Source organism: Colletes latitarsis, chromosome 10, assembly GCF_051014445.1.
Source record: "Colletes latitarsis isolate SP2378_abdomen chromosome 10, iyColLati1, whole genome shotgun sequence".
Lineage (NCBI taxonomy): Eukaryota > Metazoa > Arthropoda > Insecta > Hymenoptera > Colletidae > Colletes > Colletes latitarsis.
The window spans coordinates 15,367,313-15,392,033 of record NC_135143.1 but is presented as its reverse complement, the minus strand read 5'-3'; the positions used below and the strand labels follow the sequence as shown (position 1 = coordinate 15,392,033).

Genomic DNA, 24,721 nt, shown 5'->3' with positions numbered 1-24,721 from the left:
GGAAAAAACCAAAATTACATTAATTATAGAATTATTTCGTTGACCAACAAATTTTCTCATTTTCGTTTCAAGAAATCCACGTATATCCTTACGAAAAATAACAACATACAATTTCGTTATATCATGTTTTATTATTTTCATAGATTGGAACACAATTTGTGGCTTCTTACTCAAACGCAACGAATGCCATCAATTTTTAAAAAGAGTGGTAACTAAAGATGAAAAATGGATTATGTACAGTAATGTAAAACGCAGAAGATCTTGGACTAAATAAAATTAACCCCTTGATGTACAATGGCAAGTCGGTTCACCATAACGAAGCTACGCTAGTCGTTAAGTCTAATGTATTAAAAATCAACGCATTTTAACATTCGCGACGAAAAATTAAATATAATATACATTTGAAACTCCGCTTGTAATTAAATTGTACGTCAAGGGGTTAAGTACCAGAAAAAGATTATATTATAGTGAATATTAATCGAATCGTCGATTGTCGCAAGCGATTAATTTTAGTATTCGACAGAAGCTAATCGACGATGAATGCTGACGACTAAATTTTTAATCGCTTCGTATAATCGATGAAGTTAATGAGAATAATTAATCGATTAAAATTGAACATTGAAGCGTACCCGATTGAAGCGTAACACATTCAGCGGCACGCAATTCGCTCTCGTTGCGAAGTAGACCCGCTGGCGTGCAAACAAGGCGCGATTATCATTGAACGTTATTCTAATTACGCGTTATCGACGCGGAGTTCTTCTTTTTCACTTTTTTTTCTAGTCCGCCGCGATGAAAGCGCAGCGTCAGACAAAATCCATTACGAATTTATATTATTATCAATGATGTCAGCATGCAAACGCAGGCTCGGCGTAGCCGCTGAGCGATTTCCTTATCGGCTTTTCTTGATACGCGAACGTCGAGCGCAAACTTTAAACAAAAATACGAAACAAAGATGGCTGATTCTGTGTACAGGGTGTTCGGCCACCTCTTGGGAAAATTTTAATGGAAGATTCTAGAAACCAAAATAAGACACATTTCTGGCCACACAGTATATTATCGGTAACAAATTTTTTTCTCTAAACTACGTAGGATTTCGGAAATATGTATATTCACCAAAAATGATTGTAATTGTCCCTCGCAATCAAAAATAATTTTTTTAGTATGATTTCAAACTTTTCAATTTCGCCGAAAAATTTAGGCACATACTCGAATTTATCTTTCTATTCTTATATATCTATTCTCATTTCGGCCTCTAGAATCTCCCATTAAAATTTTTCCTAGGTGTGGCCGAACACCGTGTATAGGAATTGATGGAAAAAAACCATAAATCGTTTCTAGAAGATGGATTTTCTAGAAAATCGATCCAGGATCGAACACTGTTCGTCAGATTCGAATTTGAGCTTCTTTGGTATCTAACCTTTATATTATATTTGGCCTTAATCTAGATTCAGTCGGTGGGTCTCTACAGTCATTAAACAGCTTTTCATCGGAGAAATCTCAATGGTCGGGTTGACGTTGTGACGTTACATTATGCAGGTAAACGTTCCATCCTACATTCGTTCACAATTCGCATTGTTATTCGTACTTATCGAGATCCATTATTTTTTTTATTTGCACTTCTGAAGTTTATTTTTGTACCTGCACGGAATAGAACCTATACACGACAAGCGTTTATGTCGATATACGTAATTATTCTGCTTCTTTTCACGTATGGGTATGCTTCAGTTTGATTTAAATTCCACTCTATTTTCATTCCTTTCTTAATTACATAATCCATGCCTGTATCCTAGGTTTTACCAGACAAGAATATGTCTCGTTCGTTGCTTTGAATTATTTTCTAATTTTACCAACACAATCTAGGGACTTCTCGTTTGATCTATTAAAGGAATCAAAGTGTACAAGGAAAAGTTTTCTAAACAATTTCCTATGTTCGCGAGAACGTCCCCAAATCGTAGAGTCGAACCGTAAACAATATAAGCTCGTTCTTAAAACTAACACAGTCTTCAGCTTTTCGAATAGTTGCAACCCTCTATAAAAAGTATCTTCTCATTGAGTGTTCTCCATGCGATAACAACCCTTCCAATCGCAACAAACGTCAACGGGTCCCGCGGAAAAGTTGTCTTGTCGGCGTTGCACGCCTCGGCGGATAATCTAATCACGACACTGGCAGCGATCGGTGCCGCTAGCGGTTTTTCTGAACAACCGAGGACCGATCACGTTCAGCCTTGCACGCTAGACGAGTCCGCGTAAGGTCGGAAACCGGTCCGATCGGATTTTTCCCGGCTTGTAGACGAACCGACTTCGCTCACATCCGCCTCCGGAATTGCACGCGAGAGCGTGACTCGAACAATGGCACGCGAACGCCTCCGGCGCGACAGTTCTTGCTCGCTTTCTTCCGCGAAACCGTTGCTCCCGTGGAGGATAAGAAACAGGACTTGGACTCGCCGGTTTCTACGATTCATTTTTGCCCCGATCCCAATATTCGATAGGTCGATCGCCGCTATCGATTATCCCTCCGGTGGCTGGGGAGGGCTCGAATATTCCGATCACGCGTTCTTGCTGGATCGCAGCGGACTCGATTGAAGCGGAATTTCGTCGTAAATGTGTTCCGTGTTCGAGTCGAAGTCTGGCTGCAGACTAATCAGCGTCGCTGGCGGATGATCGTATTGGTCGTTTTGCAAGAAGTCTGGAAAAAGAGCTCGTGTTATGAGAGTTTGTTTTTAATTTTAGAATATGGCTTCTGACGATTTTTCCGACGTATCCGGTATATGGAAAAAATACAAGCAAAAGAAAACGGAGACAAGAATTCTCTAGAGTCGTTAAATCAAAAGGAGACAGCATGAATTCGTAATTATGATACGTTATTGAAATAGAACGCACGGAAAGCAATAAGGCGGAGGAATTTCCATTGCATCTTCGCAATAAGATCGTCGTGGCTATTCGTGTAAAGAGACCGAGACTAATGAAGAATACTCGAAACGATCGCGTACCGAAGTGTAACAAGGAATTTTTAATGCATTTGCGTCATCAAAATATCACGCTACTTAATTAATTGCTAAGGTCAGTGAATACTTTTGCGTACACTCAATACTCCTGAAATTCTCCACGTGGTTCGTATCGAGATTTCTTTTTAATATCCGGGAGTTTATTTTCAAACGAAACAACTAAATAGTTGGCGAAACACATAAAAGAAATCAGGTATTGGGAAACGCTTATGTAAGTTTTCACTGTCCTTGGTTCTCGAGTCCGTCTCTATAACATTTTTCACGTATTAGGAAACACTATGTCGATTTAATGCTACTTTAATATTAAAGAGAAGATTTTTAACGCTCGCTCTCTTCGCTAAAAAGCTAAATGATCACACGATGATCTCCACTTACCACGTAAATTACCGGATATACGAAAACCGATGGTGGCAGCTCCGTTGGCATAATTGCACGAAGAGTCGGTGGCAGCTCCGTTGGCATAGTTGCACGAAGGGTCGATGCTAGCGACTGTCAACATCATCCCCGGTTCTGGGGACGAGGTGAACAGGGGACTCAAACGGACAGGAGTTTCTGTAATTTTAGTTTAACGAATTAATTAAAATTCAAGTCTCGTTACTTTGCTCGTACGATTTTTCCAACAAATTATTTGTACGTCCTCGAATGAACGCTCAGAGTAAACGACACGTGATCAATTTTATTGAATGACATAAGTCGATTCGTGTTTTCGTTGTTTCGAAACCGATAACACAACAGCCTCGAACTCCTGCTTTCGACCACAAGACACGATCCATCGACCAGAGGGAGTTGCCGCGAGGACAATTGAGTTATGTGCTTTGTTCAAGTTAGCCGGTGTCAAAAAAGTGAGAAACACTGTGTTATAGAGCGAAACTCAGCCCTCGAGGGAAAAGGGAAAACGCATCGCGACGGAACATTCTAATCCTTTGTGAGTAATCCACACCTCGAGGCGCCGCCGGTTGTCGGGACGGTTCAAGATGTTCGCTGTAATAGGATTACGGTAAACAGGATGGAGGTCAAGGACGTATCCTCATCGAGAAACGAGAAGACCGGGATCCCGCGAAAGAATTATTACAGTACTCACGTGGAAGTGTGCTGGTGACTATCGACGAGATTCTTCCCGAGCTCGAGTTCTCCTTGGTCTTCTCCACGTCGTAGATCGACAGTCTGACCGTCTCGAAAAGTTTCGAACGCATGTGAAGAATCATCGCGACCGCCACGGAGGTCAGACCCAGTGATACGATCGAGGCTACTACAATTAGGGCAACGTCGAGGGGAATCGGCGTCGGCTGAACCTCGTCTACTCGAAATTTTCAGACGAGAATTATGTTTAATTACATTTTCCGCATACTTTCCGTTTCAAACCCTTTCACAGATCAAATTTGCGTCGATATTTTTCTCAGTTTATGTGATTTATTTTATTCATTTCAGAATAATACGTACTTCTACGCAAGATTTTATTTTAAAACTTGATTTGAAGGTGAAGAGGTTAATTTAGAGAGCAATTTTATTATGGGTTTAGTTTCAATTATTATTTGCAATCCTGGAGCCCAATTTTTTTCTCAAGCATAATTAAACGATTAAATTCATCGGCCCGTGTTTCGTTTTTGGTATTGGTACAGAATTGGTTGGAGTATCCGACTGCTGTCGTTACCTTTGTGAACGTTTTTAACGTAATTCGTTTTGGACAAGGCGACGTCGTGCAAAGAGACGTTGTCGTCGACGTGCCTCAGGAACGGATTTTTCATCGTGAGCTTCCCTCGGTCGTTTTCCAAGTTCCTCCTCCGCTCCGGAACAGAAACTAAGACGATCACGGGCCTGGCGGTGCTCGAGTTCCCGTCTTCGCGAGCCTGTGTCCTAGTTTTCAAACGATCCGGAGTCGAGGCGATGGTAGTTTCCACGCTGGTTGTTTCACGAGGATTATCCGTCGTAGATAAGATCTCGAGACTGGCTGCAATCGAAGAAATTCAATTATCCATCGAAGAAATCAGTCAAAGAATGATTCGAAAAAGATTAATGTAGAACTTTCATTACTCCGACGCCCTACTACAATATCCGATCATTCTCTTCCCTTACTTTACATTTTAATCTATACCAAGTCACTTTACATAGAATGTATTACCGAAAAGGAGCCACCTAGATATCTTTCTTAGCGACGATACAAAAGTTTTACAATTTTTTAACAGAGTTCCCGGCTCGACAGCAAGAAAAGGAGCAGTCTTGTAATTTGGACAATGTATGGTCTATTGTATTTCAATCAGGACAGTAAATGAGATTGTTCCAAGATCGTTGCAAAAACTCGCAAGTTATTCGATAGCGGTTTCAGGTTGTTTAAAGATTCTCTGTTGCAGCGTTCGCGGAACAAATGTTTACGGTCGGATGTATTATGTATTTAGGACCACGACTTTCGACCAACAGTTGCATCACACGAATAAATATTTCGCCTGGAACTGAATTCCCTCGGTTATTACCTTCCGTCGTGATTTCTGTCGTCTCGGGAATCTGCGAGGATTCTCGGTTGGCAGCGAAAATCGTTGCAACAGGCGGACAAAGGCTCGTCTCCGGGGAACATTTATGCGATGAATTCTTACAGTCGCATGGAAATTCACACTCAGGACTCCAAAGATCGTCCGGACATGTTTGATCGCACCTGGAATAAAAACAGCGATCACAACAGAGTTATGGAAGTATCTGTCAAACTTGTTCGATCAACAGGTTGTGCGCCGTATTTATGTAATTCTGTGACAAACTAGGTACTACGCGGAAGTTGTTGAACGTGGACGCAGGAAGAGTTTTCCAGAAGGGAGTTTGTTGACAAGAACTGTTTGGCAGAATGCAGCTTCGTAAAGCATGCCTCGATAAACGTAAGGAGAATAATTGAAATTGGCGTTACGTATAGATGCGTGAGAGCGAAAAATGTAACAAAGAACTTCGTAGAGTTCTACCGGAATTTAAAATAAGTTCAGTGATTTATGGATGGAAACGCATATGACCAATAGTTTTCTTCCAAAAAGAAGAACTTATAAATTATCGAACGGTCCCTTCGATTATTTCGTTGCATAATTCCAGCAAAGTTCGTTTCCATCTTCATGGGTGCTCCACTTCTCCTTAATAACACCAATAATTGCTACATCGTGTACAATAATCGAACAGCGCAATAACTGGGCATTTCGAATGCTACAGGTTTTACAATTCGGTCGAACGATGGGGTTTATTTACTCGACGTTACTTGTTTGTTTGCATGATTTCTACCGTTTCCTCGGCACAGGGAGAAATCTATAGGTTGCAGACATGATCTTACGTTGGTCCGTGTAACCCTGGCGGACACGCACAGCGTCCATTCGCGGAATTGCAAGGTACGTCCTCGGGACAGTCGCATTTCTCTTTGCACTGGGAGCCCCACGTGCCTGCTGGACACACTGCGAATAAAACAATGCCTTCGTTGTAAATCGTAACGTTTAAACAGAGTTTCGAGCATTTATCCTGGCCACTTTCCGGACCGTGGAATTCCGGTTTGATTTTTATATCGAATAGCTCGAACGAAAGTAACATTTGGATTCTTGGAGCAACTTACTAGATGGTTCAATTTTCCCTCTTAGCATAGACCGCTTCCTCGAAATGACATTTCAAAATACGTGTTTAAACTCAAAAAAATGCTCGACTTTGTTTTAAGACGTCTAATAATAATAGGCAGAAGTGATATTTTCATATCTATATGCGGACAGCTAAGGAAACTATTCATTCATTTTTGTACTTGTATATATTAACGTTAAAATTTGATACAATTACCTTGTAAGCTTGTAAGAGTCGAGAGTAGGAAAAGAAAACAGGGGGGCGGTATCGAGCCATCGGTTTCAGAATCGCGCAACAATCGCGTGAAAATTATTCAGCCGTTAGCGCGCGTTATTACGATAGCAGGAAGGTCGGCCTGTTTCATCGAGCGTGAAATATATCCGCTGTGGAGTTTCGTACTCTGCACGCTTCAAGGTCCGCGAAGCTTCTGTTTGGTTCTGTTTCAGAAACGAGCCCGGGGCGTGAACGATCGATTATTACAATCTCTTCCCGATAACGAAGAGAAAATGAGTCGGTCGACCGTTTCATAGAGATCGGACGCTAGATCATTGATGATTTGAATTATGGAGTCGACAGGTTAAACGACCAATCCACGATGACACAAAGAGTAAATTTTTCGGTTCTTCGAAATTTCCTTTTATTCATTTCATTACTTTTAATCTTGTTGTTCCATTTGGCTCGAAACGAATTTTTCTCGTATAAATAATCTAAGGCCATTTGTCTTGTAATTTTATTGAGTAAAGTTAGATAAATGTTAGACTCACCGGTCGTACAGTTTTCTCCTCGATATCCAGGATTGCACTGACACTCGTTCGGCGAGATACAAACTCCGGAAAAGCAGTTTTCGCATAATGGCACGCACCTGATGCCAATCTCGTCGTCGTTGGATGAGATCATTTTATAGCCTTCGCAGCACTCGTTCACGCTCCTGGTCTTTGACTCCGTCTGTAAAGTTTGGAATGTCCGTACGTTAAATTTAGAGCAGAGTTTAACCCCTTTCCGTGGTATTTAGCTTGACGAAATTCGAGCCCAAACGGTAGGCGTCAATGCGCGGTAAACAGACCAGACTGATGCTAAACTGCTTTGTAACAGAGATTATCCGACCTTCTGTTCGTGAGTCTGGCTCGTGATATTCATGTTTGGGACAAAATCTTTATTACGAGTCAGACTCGTTAAAGTACGGGAAGGGGTTAAAAAGATCAAGTATAAAAGTTCGCGCTGCCCGGTAATCCGACAAGTTAATAAATTTATCGTTGAACGAAAATCACGTTATCACAACCCGTTAATTTTGTGTCCGCGTATACTAAACGATAAGGAGAAAGTTCTGTAGGACAGTTTGTAAATAAATTTTTATGGTCACGTTCTACCGCATATGTCAGAAAATATTATAATTATTTATTTCTGTATCTGAAATACTTTCAGAAATTGGTGATAAACTTAAAAAGTGGTCGAAAAGAGATGCGTAAGAAATTTATTTATTTTTATCTTTTTTCTTTCGTTCGAGAAATTCTCAAGTAAAAAACAGGAACACAGATCATTCTATTCCGAACTCTGTTTTAATTTTCAACCGGTAACCTGTCACCAAATTCATCCGAGAAATTGCATTTACTTTTATTTCATCTACCGTATTTGTCGCGGGAATCGAAGGAAAACGGGCAGTTAATTAAAATTGGATACGGTAGACTCGTATTCAATAAACCAGAGAACGTTCCAAGTTTCGAAACAGCGTGGCAGTTAAGGAAACGATAGGGGAACAAAAAGTAGGCCGTCTAAGCTATGAAATTGGCGCGTTTTGGCAGCGAGTCTCTCGGACCTTTGGACGAGATCCCACTTTCCACCGGGGAGGGAAAAATGGCCCACTGGAAACGAGCGTAACGACGAAAACGCGAGATTCCGATCGCCGATAGGAACGAGAGCTGCTGCTCGCGATGGAAACGAAAGCGAGCGGAGAGGCGAGCGTAGAACGTATAACGGTTTCGTTCGTAATCCGTCGTAAGTGGATACGCGCGAGAAAACCGAAGTCCACGTCCATAAATTAGACGTCGTCGCGCCTTCTCTCCTTCTTCCTGCTCGCGTTCTCCGCTCGCGATTCTGCCCCGTCGTTTGATGGAAACGATCGTTTTACACGCGAATCTGAGCGTAACGATTGCACGCGTGTGTTTTCCTTTATCTTCGATCGCCCGTGCTCGCGATTCCGTGGAAAGAGGTTTCGATATTTTCGTTTCTGGCGTTACTCTAACACCTGGTTGACGGTTTGAGAAAATTCCATGAATTCAAATTTTCGCGTGCATAGTAATACGATGCAAAATCGTGAACGGCGCGGAGAAAGTGAATTGCAAGCCCATTAAAAGGAAACTGGTTATTTTTGCGTGTCAAATGTCATCCTGGACGGGCGTTCGTCTTTATTGCATTCTTCCTGAGCAAGAAATTTAGTGGTAACTCTTCGACCGACATTATCGACGGTTCTCAGATCGCTCGGGACGATAAAGTCGATTAACGTTTACAGAGCGATGCGATCGCTCCCGCTACGCTCGGGCTTAATGTTGCAATTAATACCTCCCTCTGGACCGAAGGAGGAACTCGTTATGCAAGTAAATGGCACGCGAATTAATCACATCGGTTGCCATGCGACTGGACGAAGGAAGGAATATGATTGGGAATCGAACGCGGCCGATCGGAGAGTAGAACCGTGTTCGATCCGTATGAGAAAAATCGTGACCACCGTTCAATTGGGATTGGAAAAGGGAATCGAGTCGGTTCTTCGTCATTTCAGTGCTCCATAGGTCATTAATATCTTTCACTTTTAATGATGTAGCCTTCTTTTCTATCGGGAAGTCAATTCTGTTGGTTAAAAATATCTGCCCTGACCAAAAGAGACCGGCAGAATCAATCTTTCGCAAATTCCTTGCTTTTATTTCTATGCGATTGGTTTTTTCGTTCGAAAAATTCCGAATAAACAAATATTGCATGTAATACGCTGACGAAAAGCAATATTCGTTTCTTTGCAACATTCCTGAATTTTAGAATACCTGTTTCGAAGAAGAGTCTGCACAAAGGCCGAAGAAGATCAAAGCGTGATGAATGCCCCGATTGATTTTTAATTGTATCGTTCCGGCGGACCTTTCAACATCCAAGTCTATTACACGTTTCAGGCGTAACGATATCGAACGGATGCCGATTTAATTAACCCCCTGAATCGCGAAATATTCGTTCTCATAGATCATTCGGGCAACGGTCTCGTGCATGGAGTCGACGCACGTAATCCTCGTTGGACGATTTCCGTCTTTCTTGAAAGTTTTAACCGCGGCATCGCGTGTTTCATTTCCTGCGATTCATGTCTTTTCATAAGGCTAGTTAGGCCCATACGGGCGCTCGAGTTTCACCCGTACCCGCGGGCCCAATTTATACGGAGAAACTCCTAATTAATTGGGGCCGAAAGAATTTTTTCCCCGAATTATTTTTCCGGGTTTCGGCGCGACGAGAACGTTTAATGAAGACATTAACGATCCCGATCCCCGTTAAGGTCGAAATCGGCACGCGTAGCGGCGCAGCGTTTCCCTTTTTCACGTGCGCGATATACCGGAGCCGACGATTACTTTTTCTTGGTTTAATTTGCCTTGTTTGAATAAACGGCTGCCTATAATTTACCGGTCGTACAAGAATTGAGCGAACATGGGTCCCCAGCACGCAACGGTGTTTCCTTTCTTTCTGTAAATTAACAGTAAGTCGGGTATTAATTTTCTGCCGTTGCGTGTACATTTTCTTCGCGTCGAATTATTCAAGTTCCTACAAGCACTTAGAACGATGAATTTTATACGAGCAATTGTACAAAATAAAGTGCATCGTATTACTTATACAGAAAGTAAACATTATTTCTACGTATTTTTTAAGGGTGTTTAAAGGCTTGCACCAAGCTTTTTTTCTAGTTAAAAGTAGTATCACTCTATAATTTATCAGGAAAAAATATTGGTAACTTGTTTACTCTATTGCACTATTAAATAAAAAATGTATCCCTAGGTAAAGAAAACTGATCAACGTGCTAAATTATTGTGCACACTTAAAGGTACCTACTTTTAATTAACCAAATCCCTCTGTTTATATTTGAAATAAAAAGTAGGTAAGATTTTCCATTTCATGTATATGCCACCGATCAGTCACTGATAAGAACGTTAGCTCGCTGATAAAATGTTTAATTCGAATACTTTAAAGTTAGAATTTTTAAAATCTTAATTGCGTCTAAGGTTAAAGTTTGCTGAGTTCGTCTGACTGGCGAACACGCTAGAAAAACTAGGACGAAACGCTAATTAATTTTTACAACTTTTATTTTAAAGTCCCAACCCCGTCGGAAATTATGTAATTTATCGAAGACTTTTCTTCCCGAGTTAAAATTTTAAAAGCGTAGTCGAGTCACTGGTAATAAAATGTTCTCTTTCGAGTCTGCAAATATCTTTGTCATTCGTTTAAATAATAAAGTATTGAAATATTCAATAATTTTACCCTTTATGTTACAGAATTGAAAATATCCCAGCACGGAATCTGAAATATTCGTACATCGCGTTGGTGTCTTGATACTTTCCTACGCAGCATGGTAAGTAGAATCGTTTTAAATAACCAACAATGCACGGTTCCATTTAACAATCAAGTGTAAGTGCACATTGCATCAGCACTGTTGCGCTAGAAAGAAAAATGGTATCATCAAACGACAGTCTCCATTAAGGGATTCAACTTCGTTCTACTTCAATTTGTTGTATCTTGGCTTAGAAAAACGGCTTGTCCTAGTTTTTCCGCAAGTGTCCCATTTCGAGCAGAATCTCCGAACAAAATTACTATGCATATGTTAAGCTCTAGAATCTAACAAACGTTTTACATTTTAACACGCCTGCAAATTACGCGGAAAGAATTTCGTTTCATAATGATAAATCGTTAATAAGAAACCCTGAGTATAAAACTGTTTAATCATAGTTTCGTTTTACTTTTTATCGATTGAAACGATATGACAATTGAATCTACCTTTAACGCATGTATCTTGGAATAAGTGTTGTGAACTAATTTTTGAACAAACCCACATCCGTGCTCCCGTCTCTGCTCGAATCGCAAACGGGAATTGTGTATTCTCGTTCCCACAGAAACGCCTCTCGGATGAGGAGTGTTAAAGTATACCGCGGAGATAACATAATCGATGTTTTTTCTAATGATTCCTCTCTCTTTGTGTAACGGGCGAACGAACGGAAAAGGTTCCCCGTTGATCGCGTTGCGTAACGATCGGCCTGGCTCGATTTAAGCAAAGAATCAATTAAGCGGGTCTTGAATTACCGTAATTATCAGTCGCGACAGTAATCACGATAATATTTATGATTTGGGAGTAGAACGTGGCACGAACGTCGGGTTCGCGCAACACCTATCCTCTTCCTTCGGTGTTCGATGAAATAATTGGCTTCCCAGCTATTATCTATAGACTCGTAAAGTCGATTCAGTGGCTCGCCGGTTGTCTGCGAGTATCGAGCGGTTGTAAATACGTAACTGCCTAAATGTTGTGCAATTCTGATGTTTTCTATCGTAGAAAACATCGCGCGGCCTCGAGACGTCGAACGGCAACTGCCGTGTCCGGCGCGTTACTCCGATTCTAACTATCCTTTTCCCTTCCTACGACGCCCTGTTTTCGTGCCCTGTCGTGTCGGAACGTGCCATTTTCTAGGGCATCCTGGTGCTTTCGAAAAATTCCAACGTTCCTTGTCGCATTTTTGCACAGTCGTCTCGCCGTTTACACGCATCAAACGGTCCTACCTCCACTTCTGCAACGCGTTCAAGGTCTCCTCTTTATTGTCTTGGCAACGCCCCCGTTGTATCGTTAATTCCGTTTTTTTTATTGCCACCGTGCGGGGGAGAGAAAGGGACAGTCAGTACAAATCAGTTTACGCAGACACGCAAAGCTACCGTACATTTTTTTTTGATTGGTGGAGACCTTGGTCCTTATTTCCCTCAAAGCAAATGATTTCATCTTTTCTTAGAGCAGTTGTAAAAGTATTGGATCCACTAACGTTCGTTTTTAAAAAATATTTACTGCTCGGAACCTTCTCAAGAATTAGTCACAGAAGTACTAATAAAAACGCCTTGGACGCAACCCGGTAGCAACGGGGATAGTTTTTCAGCAGAAAAAAAAACACATTTAGCGGTGCGATTATCGAGTGTAAATGTTAGCTATACGAGAAAATATATGGAAAACATTCGATGAGGTTTCCCTTTTGAACTTATTGAATGCAGCTCGTGTGTCTGTCCATTACTTACTGTTTCTACTTGTGTTGGTGTTTCCAAGTAGCAATATACGGTATTATCTCTTCTCCGGCGATCTTGCTATCTCCTAATTAGTGACCACCAATTAAAATAGATAAGCACCGTATCGCTATCAATGTTTGCGAACACTAACACAAGTAGAAATAACGAGTTATGGACAGACACGATAGTTGTACCCGTATCCAAGCTTATCCGATAAATGTACAAAGTCGATTTCTTCAGAAACGAAACTTTCTACCAGAATATTTCGTACCAAAACTTTTCTTTATTTTAATTTTAACAGTTAGCTTGTACAAAATGGCCGATCATCGATCTAATTCGGTTCTTCGCGTACGAAGCGTGATTGAAATCGGCGCGCAACGCTTCCCATAGTTCGCCAATTGCCATTCTCATCAGCGATGATTATTCAGTCGCCGTACCGAGCTTATTTTCTCCCACTGTCAATTTCTCGATTACCATTTCTCGGTCGATTATGCGATCAGCGCGTACGTGATCAGCCCGAAGAACACGGAAAACAGCCTCGATAACGTTTTCTGCACGTGATCGCCCAACGTGCTCCCCAGGAATTAGGCGATAGCGTAGCGTACCGTGACTGCAGTGGTGCGTTTACGACTGCAAGAGTTTCTTATTTAACACGTTGACTATCGAGCAAAATGCGACGACTTTCTCACCGTGCCACGGTCTACATCGTTGTCGTTGTCCTAACTGCTACACGAAACATATAAATTCTTTCATAAGATTGTGATATATCGCGTTCCAGTGTTTCTCCAACTTTGGCTTCCCACGGGTTATCTTGATAAAGTACGATTTTCAGTGGACTACGTAGAGCATCGTTCGATTTTGATTCGTTTATAATTCTTTTAATTTTTAATTTCTCTGAAATGTTTTTTTTTCGTGTGTAATTGTAATCTGTAAGATCCAGGGAAAAGAACGAACTCTACCAAGTGAAATCTGTGATATTTGAAGAACATTACAACGATCTGAAAAAGCGTTGGGTGCATATTACCAACGTTGGAGTTCACTCAACTTTTTTCACGTCGGTGCTCTAGGGTTAATGGAAACAGGTGGTTTCCAAAAAAATGCGTTTCGTCCTAGATTGCTGGAGGACTCTTCAGCGTGTCCAATAACTCTCGCTTTCAACGCAGTATGAAGTGATTTGCATAACAAAACTTGCGAGAATTTAAACACTCGGCTATCGAGCAGTATTGTCTAGCGGCTGATTAATTCTGCACAGAATGAAGTTCGTTACATTGTCTGTGGAATTTACAGTCTCCAGATAATACTACTGTATAACCGAGCGCTTAAATTGTTTCCCATAAGTTTTATCAATCCTCCACAGCGAATGCATAGTTATTTTTACCGAACCGTTGTCGTGATATTTGTTGAAAAATTCAATGATTCTGTATAACCATTGTTGGATCGGAGATCAGCCATGTCTGTAAAAAAGGAATCTATAACAACGAAATACCAGCGGTATTAACAACGGTGGCTGGCGATTCGAAGAACGTGGGCTCGAATTCTCGTTTCTTTCTTTTCTTTCCTAACAAATTTACGGGATTTTTAGAATATTTTGCAAAATTAGACGTTAGTGTTTAAATAAGCGAATCGTAATTCAATGGTGGCCAATTTCAGTGGTTGAAATTGTACTTAATAAGCACTCGTTGACTTCCCTGAGTATCCGATAATCATCTTCCTTCTCTGTCAATGGCTCGACGTTTACAATGCCACCAGCCATAGAGCGTCGATCCTCGTTCGTCGGCGTCGGTATTACGTTTTCAGTTGCATCCTACTCCTGCGCAACGCGACGTCGATACGCGAAGCGTCGTTGCAACGCCTGACGAAATCCACGATGGTCGAACGGAACCGACCAATCAACAAACATATGCTAATTGCATATTTTAGCACGTTGACCGGTAGACCAAATCCGTGAAGTTTTCTACGAGATTAACATTTCGCTCTCCAACTGTTTTCAATATTTATTTATTTATTATACGGGTATAATACATGCAGAACGAAATAGAATCGATATCGAGACTTGCAATATTATTTATGGTCGGTATTTAATTTTGTAGTCTCGTCGAAATTCAATCCCATGAGTGTTAAGAATTGGAACGTCCCGGATCAGTTTTGTGGGCTGTGCGCTCGGATTTTTCGATTCACGGAATACTTGCGAATCCGAGATCCATTCGAAAGTCGATTTTCCGCGTTACGATGACGTTATGCAACGGCTACGCGTAATCCGGAGCGAAATACGCCGTGATGTTCCTACGCAATAAATATTAAACCCGCTCGAGCCGTGAGAGACTTGGGCAACAATATATGGCGAGCGTTCAATACTACCGTCGGAGCTGCCGTCGTTTCTCATAAGAATATGGTCTCATTGCTGGTGTAACGCGTACCGGGGTGTTCCCTGTACACGTTTCTGCTCTTCGGAAGATTCTAAGAACGTCCACGACGTTCCAAATATGGATTGCAACGGGAGGAGTTTAGGTTTGATCCAGGATAGAAAGCAGTACAGTTTAGGTCTATTAGATCATAAATAGATTGCAACTTGAAGAGCTGATCGGGTTCGACTCGCGTCACCGATAGATCTGTATTGGTTATAGTTTTGATAAAAGTATGTCGCGCTCTGATAGGCTGAGCTTGCCCTATACTTTATTCAATTACTTAAAAATATGAATCTGGTCAATTGTTCGGTATTGATCGTAGGACGCGTAAATTTAAAGAGGTTTGTACGCCCACGGACGGAATCCGTTTTGCGCGAGTCTTCGTAGGTGCGTACCGCGTTTTCTCTCTGACGATACGCGATTTTCCATCCCAGACCGTTATTGCGTTAATAAAGCAGTCCCGATTGCGAAACGGCGCGTTTAGGCGAGACCTCTTTTCTCTTCCGGCAATTTGATATCGCGAACATCGCGATAGTTCTCATGTAAACACGCGCAGAATGCGATACGGGGGTCTGATATGCGTTAATAATCATCGCAAGGTTGCAATTTGTCCAGGCGTTTGGCAATTTTTCTCGGAAGCAGTCTCATTATGGGAATAAATTCCTGGATTACTCAATGATCGGCCATACGTGCAGCTGCGACGTAAGAATTTTTGAAAGTATATCCCACACCCTGTTTCTTCAAATGTCTTATTGGCATATGCACTCAATTCGCTTTTTATACGTCAAACACGTTCTAACGCGCTCCGCGTAAAAAAAGATTTATTGCTTATGACAAAATAATATATTTGTTCCGCGAGTTTGAAAATCCGGGCAAAAAGTAAAAGGGAATGATTTAGAGAAGGAAACGTTTTTTCGAGCTGTACTCGATACCAAGGGTTCGACGAAACGTACAATTTTTAATTGGTTTCGATATGACAGTTAATTGTTCTAAGGGAATGGTTGCGAAATTGTGATTCCACCCATTTTTGTATAATCAGGGAACTTTTACTTTCTCTGCGTAGTCTGCATCGAAACAGTTAAAGAACGAAAAATGATGAACGTTTCACAAACTTGTGGAATTAAAGTCTTAAAAAAATTTCGAAACACGCTCATCTTTCCGGATCGTTACCGCGACGAGCCTTCTCGAAGCAGAAAATTCTCGCAAAAAGCCATAATTAGTTCTTTTTTAGACCGTGTTAAATCGAGACCGTGTAAAAAGAGATTTGATCGCTGGGTCTGTTCATTTTATCCCATTACCATCCGTGAAATCGCGACGGTTTGAAACGGTACAAAGCGTCTGGTGGCTCGGCGGTGAAACTGCTTTTACTGTTTAGATACGGAAACGCCATGTTTGCTCCAGTTCGATCGCATTTGCATCGAACACCGTGCTCGCTTTCTTCCGGTGGTAATACATTGCACCACGCGTCGATGCAGATCGTGCGAATTACGTAAGAGCGTAAAAACGAGCCTCGATCGAAGCTATTAGCTACCGAAATCGTGCGACGGGACCCCCGTAAGATCGGTGAGATAAATCGTTAAACGGCACAAGAATCTCGGCCTAATTGATTTATCTTGTCCGGATGGCAATTAATCGGGCGGTGTTCGCGCGTATCGCATAAATTAATCATAGATCGTGGGGCGACGTTGGCGCGTTTTCCGCGATGGAATCTTGCAGACAATCGCATGCCGGCTCCGGCGTTTTGTTTTTTTGTTTAGAGCAGAACGCGTATTACCGGTTACAAAATGTATCGAATCGTTCCGCCTCGCGGACGTTTAACTTTCTTAATTATGTCGGACGTGGTACGCGCCCCAACCGTTCGAGCTAATTATTTCAATGGCTGCGGTTACTTTCCGCGACAAAAGAGGAAAATTATATCATTTGTTAATTAACGAACGCTGGCTGCTATAGGAACTTTCTTCCGATCATTAATCAGCCGTTGCATAATTCGGAACCGGAGTTTCTCGAACCGGACCGTCCGCGAGTTCTTGACAGGGAAAACGTATATTACAATTTTTATTTTTTAACGAAAAAACACGGCAGTGTTTCGATGGAACGTAGAAGTTTGTCTTATTTAATGAGGGTTGTTTAAAAATTTTTTTTTAATTAAGATACACGTTAATACCATAGCATAAATTGCTAATAAATAATATTTATGAGTTTTAAAAGGCGTCAAATTAATAGGTTCCCGTAAATCTAGCGTTAGCAACCTGTTTGTTTACAATGCCGGTTACTAGTGACCACCACGGCAGAATTTCAATTGGCAGAGTAATGGACGATCGGAACAAGTTCTTTACTAACCCATATTCGCAGCCAGTTTTCCGCACGACACGTTAGGAAATGTATCGTGAGATTTATTCAGACTCGTATCGCAGTAAAATATTGTTCCCGACGCCATTACGTAGGAACGTTGTTAATTTCATGTCAGCGCCGACCCGCGAGATTTATTTAATTATTTCCTGGTTGGTCGTTGGCGCGGCGTGTTAGCCAATTCGGTGTCTTATTAAAAGATATTAACGCCTTTATGATTCACGGGGCCTTTTAAGCGTCTCAACGCGTTAGTGCGATTATGTTGCGATCGTTTCAAACAACACGAACAAATTTGTTTTCTATCGCGGATGTCGGTTCTCAAATTTCACCTCCTCGTTAAAGGATTACTTTTTACGGACATCCTAGCGTAAAATCAACTTATTTTTTAAACGTATCAAATGACAAAGCAAGTCCAGAATACTGTGACGTCCACGACGAAGAGCGAAAACCGGAAGCTCTGCCGTTTTATTACCGCATGTATGACGGAACGTTACACAGGCATCGGTGAATTTATATTGCAATTCCGTGTATCCATCCCGCTCATTCCCCTTTCGTTCTGCGTTGCAGGAAAGGCTCTTTCGACCCGAGGCGATGAGGAATTGCGACACCCGAGGTCAAACGCGTCGACTTTTTGCGTTTCACTTTCCTCGACCCGAGTTGCATCTTCCGTTCGATTCGAAAATCGGTCGACTCGATCAGAATTCTTAAGTTAATCTTAGGGAGAAGGTTTTAGAAAAACTGTTCCAGTTAGGATGGGTACGCAGTAGCGAGTTATATTAGAAGCGTAGACGATCGATCGTACTCACCTTCATGCGATATCGTTTCTTTGTCTCGGTCCACGTCTTCAAACACCTGGGCGGGAACTGTAGGCACCAGGTGAACGTATTCACGGTAACCGGCTCGGTGTACGTTTCCATCGAGGTGACCGTGTAACTGCAAACGTTTGATCAATTAACTTATCCGTTTCTCGCGGCCGATACCCTTATCGGGACGGCGTCGGTATGTTGCAGGACCGGGTGACCGCGTAATGAACGGTGTGGGTTATTGTCAAGGCTCGTCCGCCAATGCATTCCGATCCATACACCGTAAAATTTTCTCTAGTCATTCCGCGGGCACGAAACATTTCGACTCCTTAATCTACTAAAAAAGAGACACCCTCCATTTCTGGACACACAAATTTCTCAACAGTCCACGCGAACCGATAGAAGAGGATTCTGTTGGATGACAATTCTTCTGTTATTATGCAGAACCAAGATTTATCGTATTCGTTAAATTACGTACTCGAATTCTCGCCTGAATTACAACGATACTCACTTTTCTATTCGCGGGCACACGTTGCACACCGAGAATACCCTCGAAGAAGAAAATACGATCAGCACCAAGACCAGCTGCCAAATCCTCGCGTCGTTCATTTCAGTTTGGGTATCTTGATCACTTGAAACCCGAATAAATCCCTGATCGAGGCTAGCTCGAAGTCCGTAAAGCATAGTTTCGAAGTCCGTTACTCACCAGTTGAGTCGTTGAAACGCAAGTATCGGGTTGGGAGCATTCGAACAGTCTCTTCACATAGGCTCGCCTCTAAACGACCCGGTTGGACGCCCTCGTCGACCAAGTAAATGCGACGCCGGCATCGTCTCGTGTGTCATTCTTTCGCCGGAAGCGAACAGTAGTGTCTACTGTCTGGACAGCGGCCGTTTCTGAACGCAAAGTATCTAGTTACTATCGGTACTAAGACACGATGGATGACGCGTATCACATGCGTTGATGTCTCTCAGTCAGAGGGGGGAAATGTGAATTTTCCAGCGAAAGTAGTTCACTCGTGCGATCACGCTGTCGATCGGTTTTGTTTGACCCAATTATGGCGATCGATCGGCCCAACGAGACCCGCTTCGAGATCGCGTGAGAAAGCAATTTTGCGCTGGGGTCTCGTTTACAGTATTTCCTTATTATCCACCTACCGTAATACCTACATTATTTATATTAACAGCGAGGCCTTTTCGGCTGTGCCGTCGGTGCTGGAATATTAGTTTTGCAAAACTTTCAGTTACTACTTGTTTCTGGTTTGTACTAATATTATTATCATTTCTTTCTTCAATTTTCGTAGCTTTAAACGTCAAACTTACGATGCATTGTCATCTCTAGATTAATCAGTTCGTCAAAGGTTTGTTTCGTGCGTAAATAATTAAAAAATTATTAAAAGGGCGTTAAAAAGACTATCTTGTAAACAATATTTGATGTTAATGAACAGACAAAATAGAAAGACTGTGTAAAGCTGTGCAAAGTTTCCTAAAATCCGAATGACATTCCTTGTTAGTTGGAATATTCCACGCTCTCTGAACTCAAAATCCGTTCTTCGAGTGCTCCGTGTACAACTGGAGCAAATGTCTCTTCTTCGACGACCCGTTTCGAGTAGCTCGGTCTTTGGGCGCAAAAAGATACCGTGAAAATATAGAGGAACGAAAAAATCACTGGCACGGGGCACAAACGTTCCTCTCGGAAGCTGCGTCGTCGGTGCTCGAGGGAAGAGAGACAGACGATCCCTTTCAAAAGGACGTCCTTCGCGACAGGAAGTATTAACTTGCTCCAATTGGTCGATTTACTCTGCGATACGAGCGATGCATTTAATAAAAACACGACTCGTAAATAACGTGGCGTCCAAGAGGCGCTGGAAAATTTGGGAAGAGCCATCGTAACGGTTATCGGGTCACTGCATTTCCAAAATGTTTTCTGGAAAGAGCTTTCACGCGTTTAGAAAAGTTCAAGGGCACTCGTTGTCCATCGGTCAAAATTAGTCAACGTTAACAGAAAGTTCGAGTGGTTTTAATATCGTTTAAATATTGTTTGAGTCACTTTGATCGTTTGCCATTTGATTAGATACTTTGTTATTTTATTGCGTATAATTTTATCGTGGGAAACGTGATCCTTGTCCAATGTTGGACGCCCTGTAAAGTCGAAACGTCGAAATAGAAGTCCGCTCGCGGGAGACCGAGGTTTCCTCTTTATTTAAATTAGACAAATTGACCGCTGCTCGACGTTTCGAATCCGAGCGTACCGTGAAATCGATAATAGCACCGATAACCCGCAAGCTTCCATCAGAATCCATCCAGTTCTGTCACCAACCGACGGTTCAAGCCGTTCTGGGTCGAGTAGCATCGACCGTCGCGTGCACTTTATAGTTCAATTTCTTTCTATTTTTTCATCCATTCGCGAGAGACACTTTCGGATCCACCGAGCAACCGTTTCTATCATGAGAAATTTCCGTCACCCTTTACGCAACTCCTCGTACATTATCTGAAATGCACGACCGCCTTGTGAATGAACTGGTTGCCAAGAATGTTTATTACTTATTCGAAACGAGATAACATCTGGCTGGAATTTTTCTCGCTGAAAGATACCAGTTTCGAAGCTGGATCTCGAATTAACATAGATCGACCGATAGAGACAGTGTTTTGACTTTGTAATCGCCTCGATTGTGCCAACAAACTTGGCATTGAAGGTATTTTCGCATAACGCAACGTTATTTTATTCCACGATCTAACATGGCTTTTCTTCTGAGAGCTCATAGATTTTTGGAGGATCAGTTTTATTTTCATTATAATTGCCTAACGAACTGGTCCTGTCCTATACTATACACAACGATCCTCCTTCACCATGACCTACCTAATTCGTGTACAAAATTTGTAGAATATATCTCGTATGTGTCGCACGATAGACACACTTTTACGACAGACCAATATCGCGCTCGAATTCAAATTAGAGCGCATTAGATCGAAGGATAACACCGATATCGAGAGATTAGGATCGTCCTGGCCTGTAGATTCTTCGCGTGTCTAACGTGAATGGGAAAATTGATGGCCGTTGCGACGGAAGCGAGCGACGTTTGGAACGGTCGCTCGTTACCCGCAGAATGCAAATCCCCAGGTGCAATTACTTTCGTCCCGTTGTAAACCAGTTACGACGCGGTATGACTTAATTTTGCATTTCTCTCGAAACGGTTGACAAACAAAGCCGACGACGCTCTGGCGAAACGTACCGAACGCGCTTTTTACTACGAAACGAGTATTTTCTGTGTTAGGATCAAGGGAAATTCGTCGCACGATGGTTATTAGCGTGCACGAGCCGGTCCAGGAATGGAAAATTGAACCATTCGTCGGGAGGTTATTAGATCGTACCAGGTTAAAACACTCAATTACTGTCATCCGAACGATCCACTCGGCGATATTTTATTTAGTAATTTATAATTGAGAAATTAAATCGGATCGAAAGATTAGATTGTAGTATAGAAACAATTTTTAAATACTGTCAAAATTTCGGAACGATATTAAGACAATTTAGAAGAGCTGTAGCCATTCTAGAATTCAAAAATCGATTCTACGATAACCTTAGAACTTGATTAAATTTATTTATTATGTTTCTATGCTTTGATACGCAGTTTCGAAGAAGGTTTTTGCACAAAGTGAGTTTACGTTTGCTCCCTTTACCATATTAGCTTAAGATTAAGAGCTTTCCTTTTGCTCTATTTGCAATTGAAACGCCGAGCGGTCTTTTATACAATTTACACCGATTAGAAACATAGAATCCAGAACGTAATTATGATGGACTATCTTGCTCTATTTTTTTTGGAAAAAGGATAACTCGGTGCTTAGAGAGATTAAGTTGAAGATTGCTAATGATACATCGTGCGTTCAGTCTGCATAATATATCTTGCTGAAAGAACGCATCGCCGTAACATGTTGGGTTACGAAAGACTTTCAGATCGTCGGCGTAGAGAAGAAATCCACTATGAACATGTCAGCAATATCGTTAATGAATATGTTAAGCAATGGAGGTCCTAAACGAGATTGAACAGGGAAAGTGGAAGAGTAGCGATGTTTCAATTTTACTATTTGGTGTGTATTGAAAATAAATTGAAAAGTCACGCGGGAAAGTTATTTTAGTGACGCATAGAACCAAATTACTTTATTATTTATAAAAAGTATTAATTTTGTCTTAGAGGAAGACTCTGTTCACGATAGAACGCTTCTCAAAAATGAGTTCGTCGAACAAAGTAAAAACTGGTTTAATAATAATTCAATTACGACATGTGTTTTTCCACAAAAATGATAATCTTTGCAATATTTCGACTTCCAACGTGTGGAACCTCCTAACTAAAAATTCGTTCTCACGGTTTTCCACGTACACTAGATAGAAAAATAGTAATTATTGAGGTTGAATGTGTTAGTCGGCTAATTTCTACTAAGGAATCTGTAATTATGGCACCTGGCAAATAACTTGCTGACCATTAACTTGCTTTCGTACGTGGTTTCGAGAGAGCCTTGGGAAATTCCGAACAGCCTCGGATCTAATTTTCTTATTTAACCTTTCTGGATCCAGCCTTATAATGTCAACTCACTGTTCGATATTTATGTCAATGTTCGCGTTTAAATTAAGAAGAATTTCTACGCACATTCGAGATCAGTTAAATTTGTTGTGTTTTTCAGACCAATAACGTATCACAAATATTAATAAAATTTCCAACATAGCCTCAGTCAAAACGTTGACTTTCTCCGGAGTCCGACGAATTCGTTTAAACACCGCATTAACCCTTGGATGACCTCTCGGGGTCCATCAGGGGACCCTTATTATTTCGTTAATGATTCATTGACTGAATTGAATTAATACTTGCCATTTTAGGTAATCCGCCTCATTAATCTCTTTAATCTTACGCTGTGGTGACATGTTTCTAAGATATCTTGAATCAACCGCAATTAAATAATTTGCCCTAGAGACGAAGTAGTCGAGCGAAATTAAGAATTGTATTTTGAAATATGTTTACCTTTGGTTATCTATTTACGAAACAATAAATCACGTGGTCGTCTAAGGATTAACATAACACCAATTGAATTATAGTTGCATAATATCACTTTAAATTTTCAACAAAAATTTAAGTATCATTCATTTGATACTCAAAATTTTATATAAGAATTCTGATTATCTGATGATGTTGGTCGCGTTAGGAATGGGATCTGTCTCCCCGTGCAGCGTCGCGACGCCGATTACCGCTTACCGCGAACTTTCAATGCCCTGGGCGTCGCACAAGCCAGTCCGTCGATTAACCCTTTGAGTACTATGGACGCGTCCTACGAAAGCTCACTTACAATAATTATTAATATTTAAAAAATAAATTCTATTATTGAAGACGTTTTAAATTTTGACGTAAAATAATTCATTAAGAGAATTACATTTATAACTTTGTTGCCTGTATAATCGATCAACAGGCTTCACACCAACGTACGGTATTCCGTCTTCAACGAGTACTTGGGCCCAGGAGCGTTCAGCACTCAAAGGGTTAAAATCACACGAGCAAGCGTAATAATTAGGAAGAAACCGTCGCACCGGGAACGGTGACCCGTTGGGACGACCCCGTGCTTCTTTTTATCCCCCTTCTACGAACCTGTCCTCGCAGAAAGAGATTCTGCAATTAGCCCAATCCGCCGCGGAGACGAGCACAAAGGATCCCTCAACGATCCACCGTAGACGTCCCGCGATATACAAAGAACCCGCGAACCTCGTCGAGCGTCTCGCCCCGTCGGTCACACCGAAACTGCAATCTCGAAAAAAGTGCTCGTGCACTTTCCCTTTTCACTACAACACTGCAGTCTCCTGGCGACGAACCGATCTTCGGACGTATCGATCGTTGCGCAAGGACGAAGGAAGGATCCTCTGATCGTCGAACGGACGGGAAAGGGATCCACGAAAGTCGAAGGGAGAACGTCACCGTCGCTTTCACAGACCGACAACTCGCAACTGGCCTCACGTTCGTAACGAGCAATTGGCGTCGCCGGCACTCGGAATGCACTTGTGGCACAATGAACTCCGACCCCAACCGACAACGACAACTACAACGGGAAGAAGGTGGGGCCAGGAGATCCCAGAGGGGGCGGTGCGCGGGTTCTGGGTCCTCGTTCTTCTAGATAGACAGAGAGAACGGACAACGGCTGACTGGCTCTCTGGCTTCTGACCCACCGAGGATATCCTGAGGAGACATTGACATTGCCCGCTGAAAACCGTCGTCGAAGCGTGACAAAGTTCGCGACTTACGTTCACGTTGCTTTTGGTGGTTCGTCTGACCAACCGTCG

The 24,721-nt window shown here is 41.8% G+C and overlaps 1 protein-coding gene across 3 annotated transcripts; it reads right to left on the bottom strand.

Moving 5' to 3' along the window:
- Nucleotides 1-453: 453 nt before the first annotated feature.
- LOC143346079 (uncharacterized) lies at nucleotides 454-24,374 on the bottom strand. Of its 3 annotated transcripts, XM_076773832.1 has the most exons (11): nucleotides 24,036-24,374; nucleotides 19,112-19,299; nucleotides 18,917-19,036; nucleotides 18,409-18,535; nucleotides 7,340-7,520; nucleotides 6,304-6,421; nucleotides 5,474-5,652; nucleotides 4,657-4,953; nucleotides 4,087-4,302; nucleotides 3,381-3,557; nucleotides 454-2,686 (listed from the first exon to the last, which is right to left on the bottom strand). In XM_076773832.1, the coding sequence occupies exons 3-11, from the start codon at nucleotides 19,012-19,014 to the stop codon at nucleotides 2,547-2,549; spliced, it is 1,533 nt and encodes a 510-aa protein (XP_076629947.1). In that variant the 5' UTR covers nucleotides 19,015-19,036; nucleotides 19,112-19,299; nucleotides 24,036-24,374; the 3' UTR covers nucleotides 454-2,546. The 3 variants fall into 3 exon arrangements, with proteins under 3 accessions (XP_076629947.1, XP_076629946.1, XP_076629948.1); XM_076773831.1 differs by having other exon boundaries at nucleotides 18,917-19,299; XM_076773833.1 differs by lacking the exons at nucleotides 18,409-18,535; nucleotides 18,917-19,036; nucleotides 19,112-19,299.
- Between the last annotated feature and the right edge of the window lie 347 nt (nucleotides 24,375-24,721).

Excerpts from the sequence above, each read along its gene's own strand:
- LOC143346079 (XM_076773831.1), bottom strand. The coding sequence starts at position 19,089 with ATGCTTTACGGACTTCGAGCTAGCCTCGATCAGGGATTTATTCGGGTT. Across the intron at positions 3,558-4,086 it reads AGTCACCAGCACACTTCCAC|AAACTCCTGTCCGTTTGAGT; the intron begins GTGAGTACTGTA and ends CTAAAATTACAG. Across the intron at positions 2,687-3,380 it reads TATATCCGGTAATTTACGTG|ACTTCTTGCAAAACGACCAA; the intron begins GTAAGTGGAGAT and ends CTCTTTTTCCAG.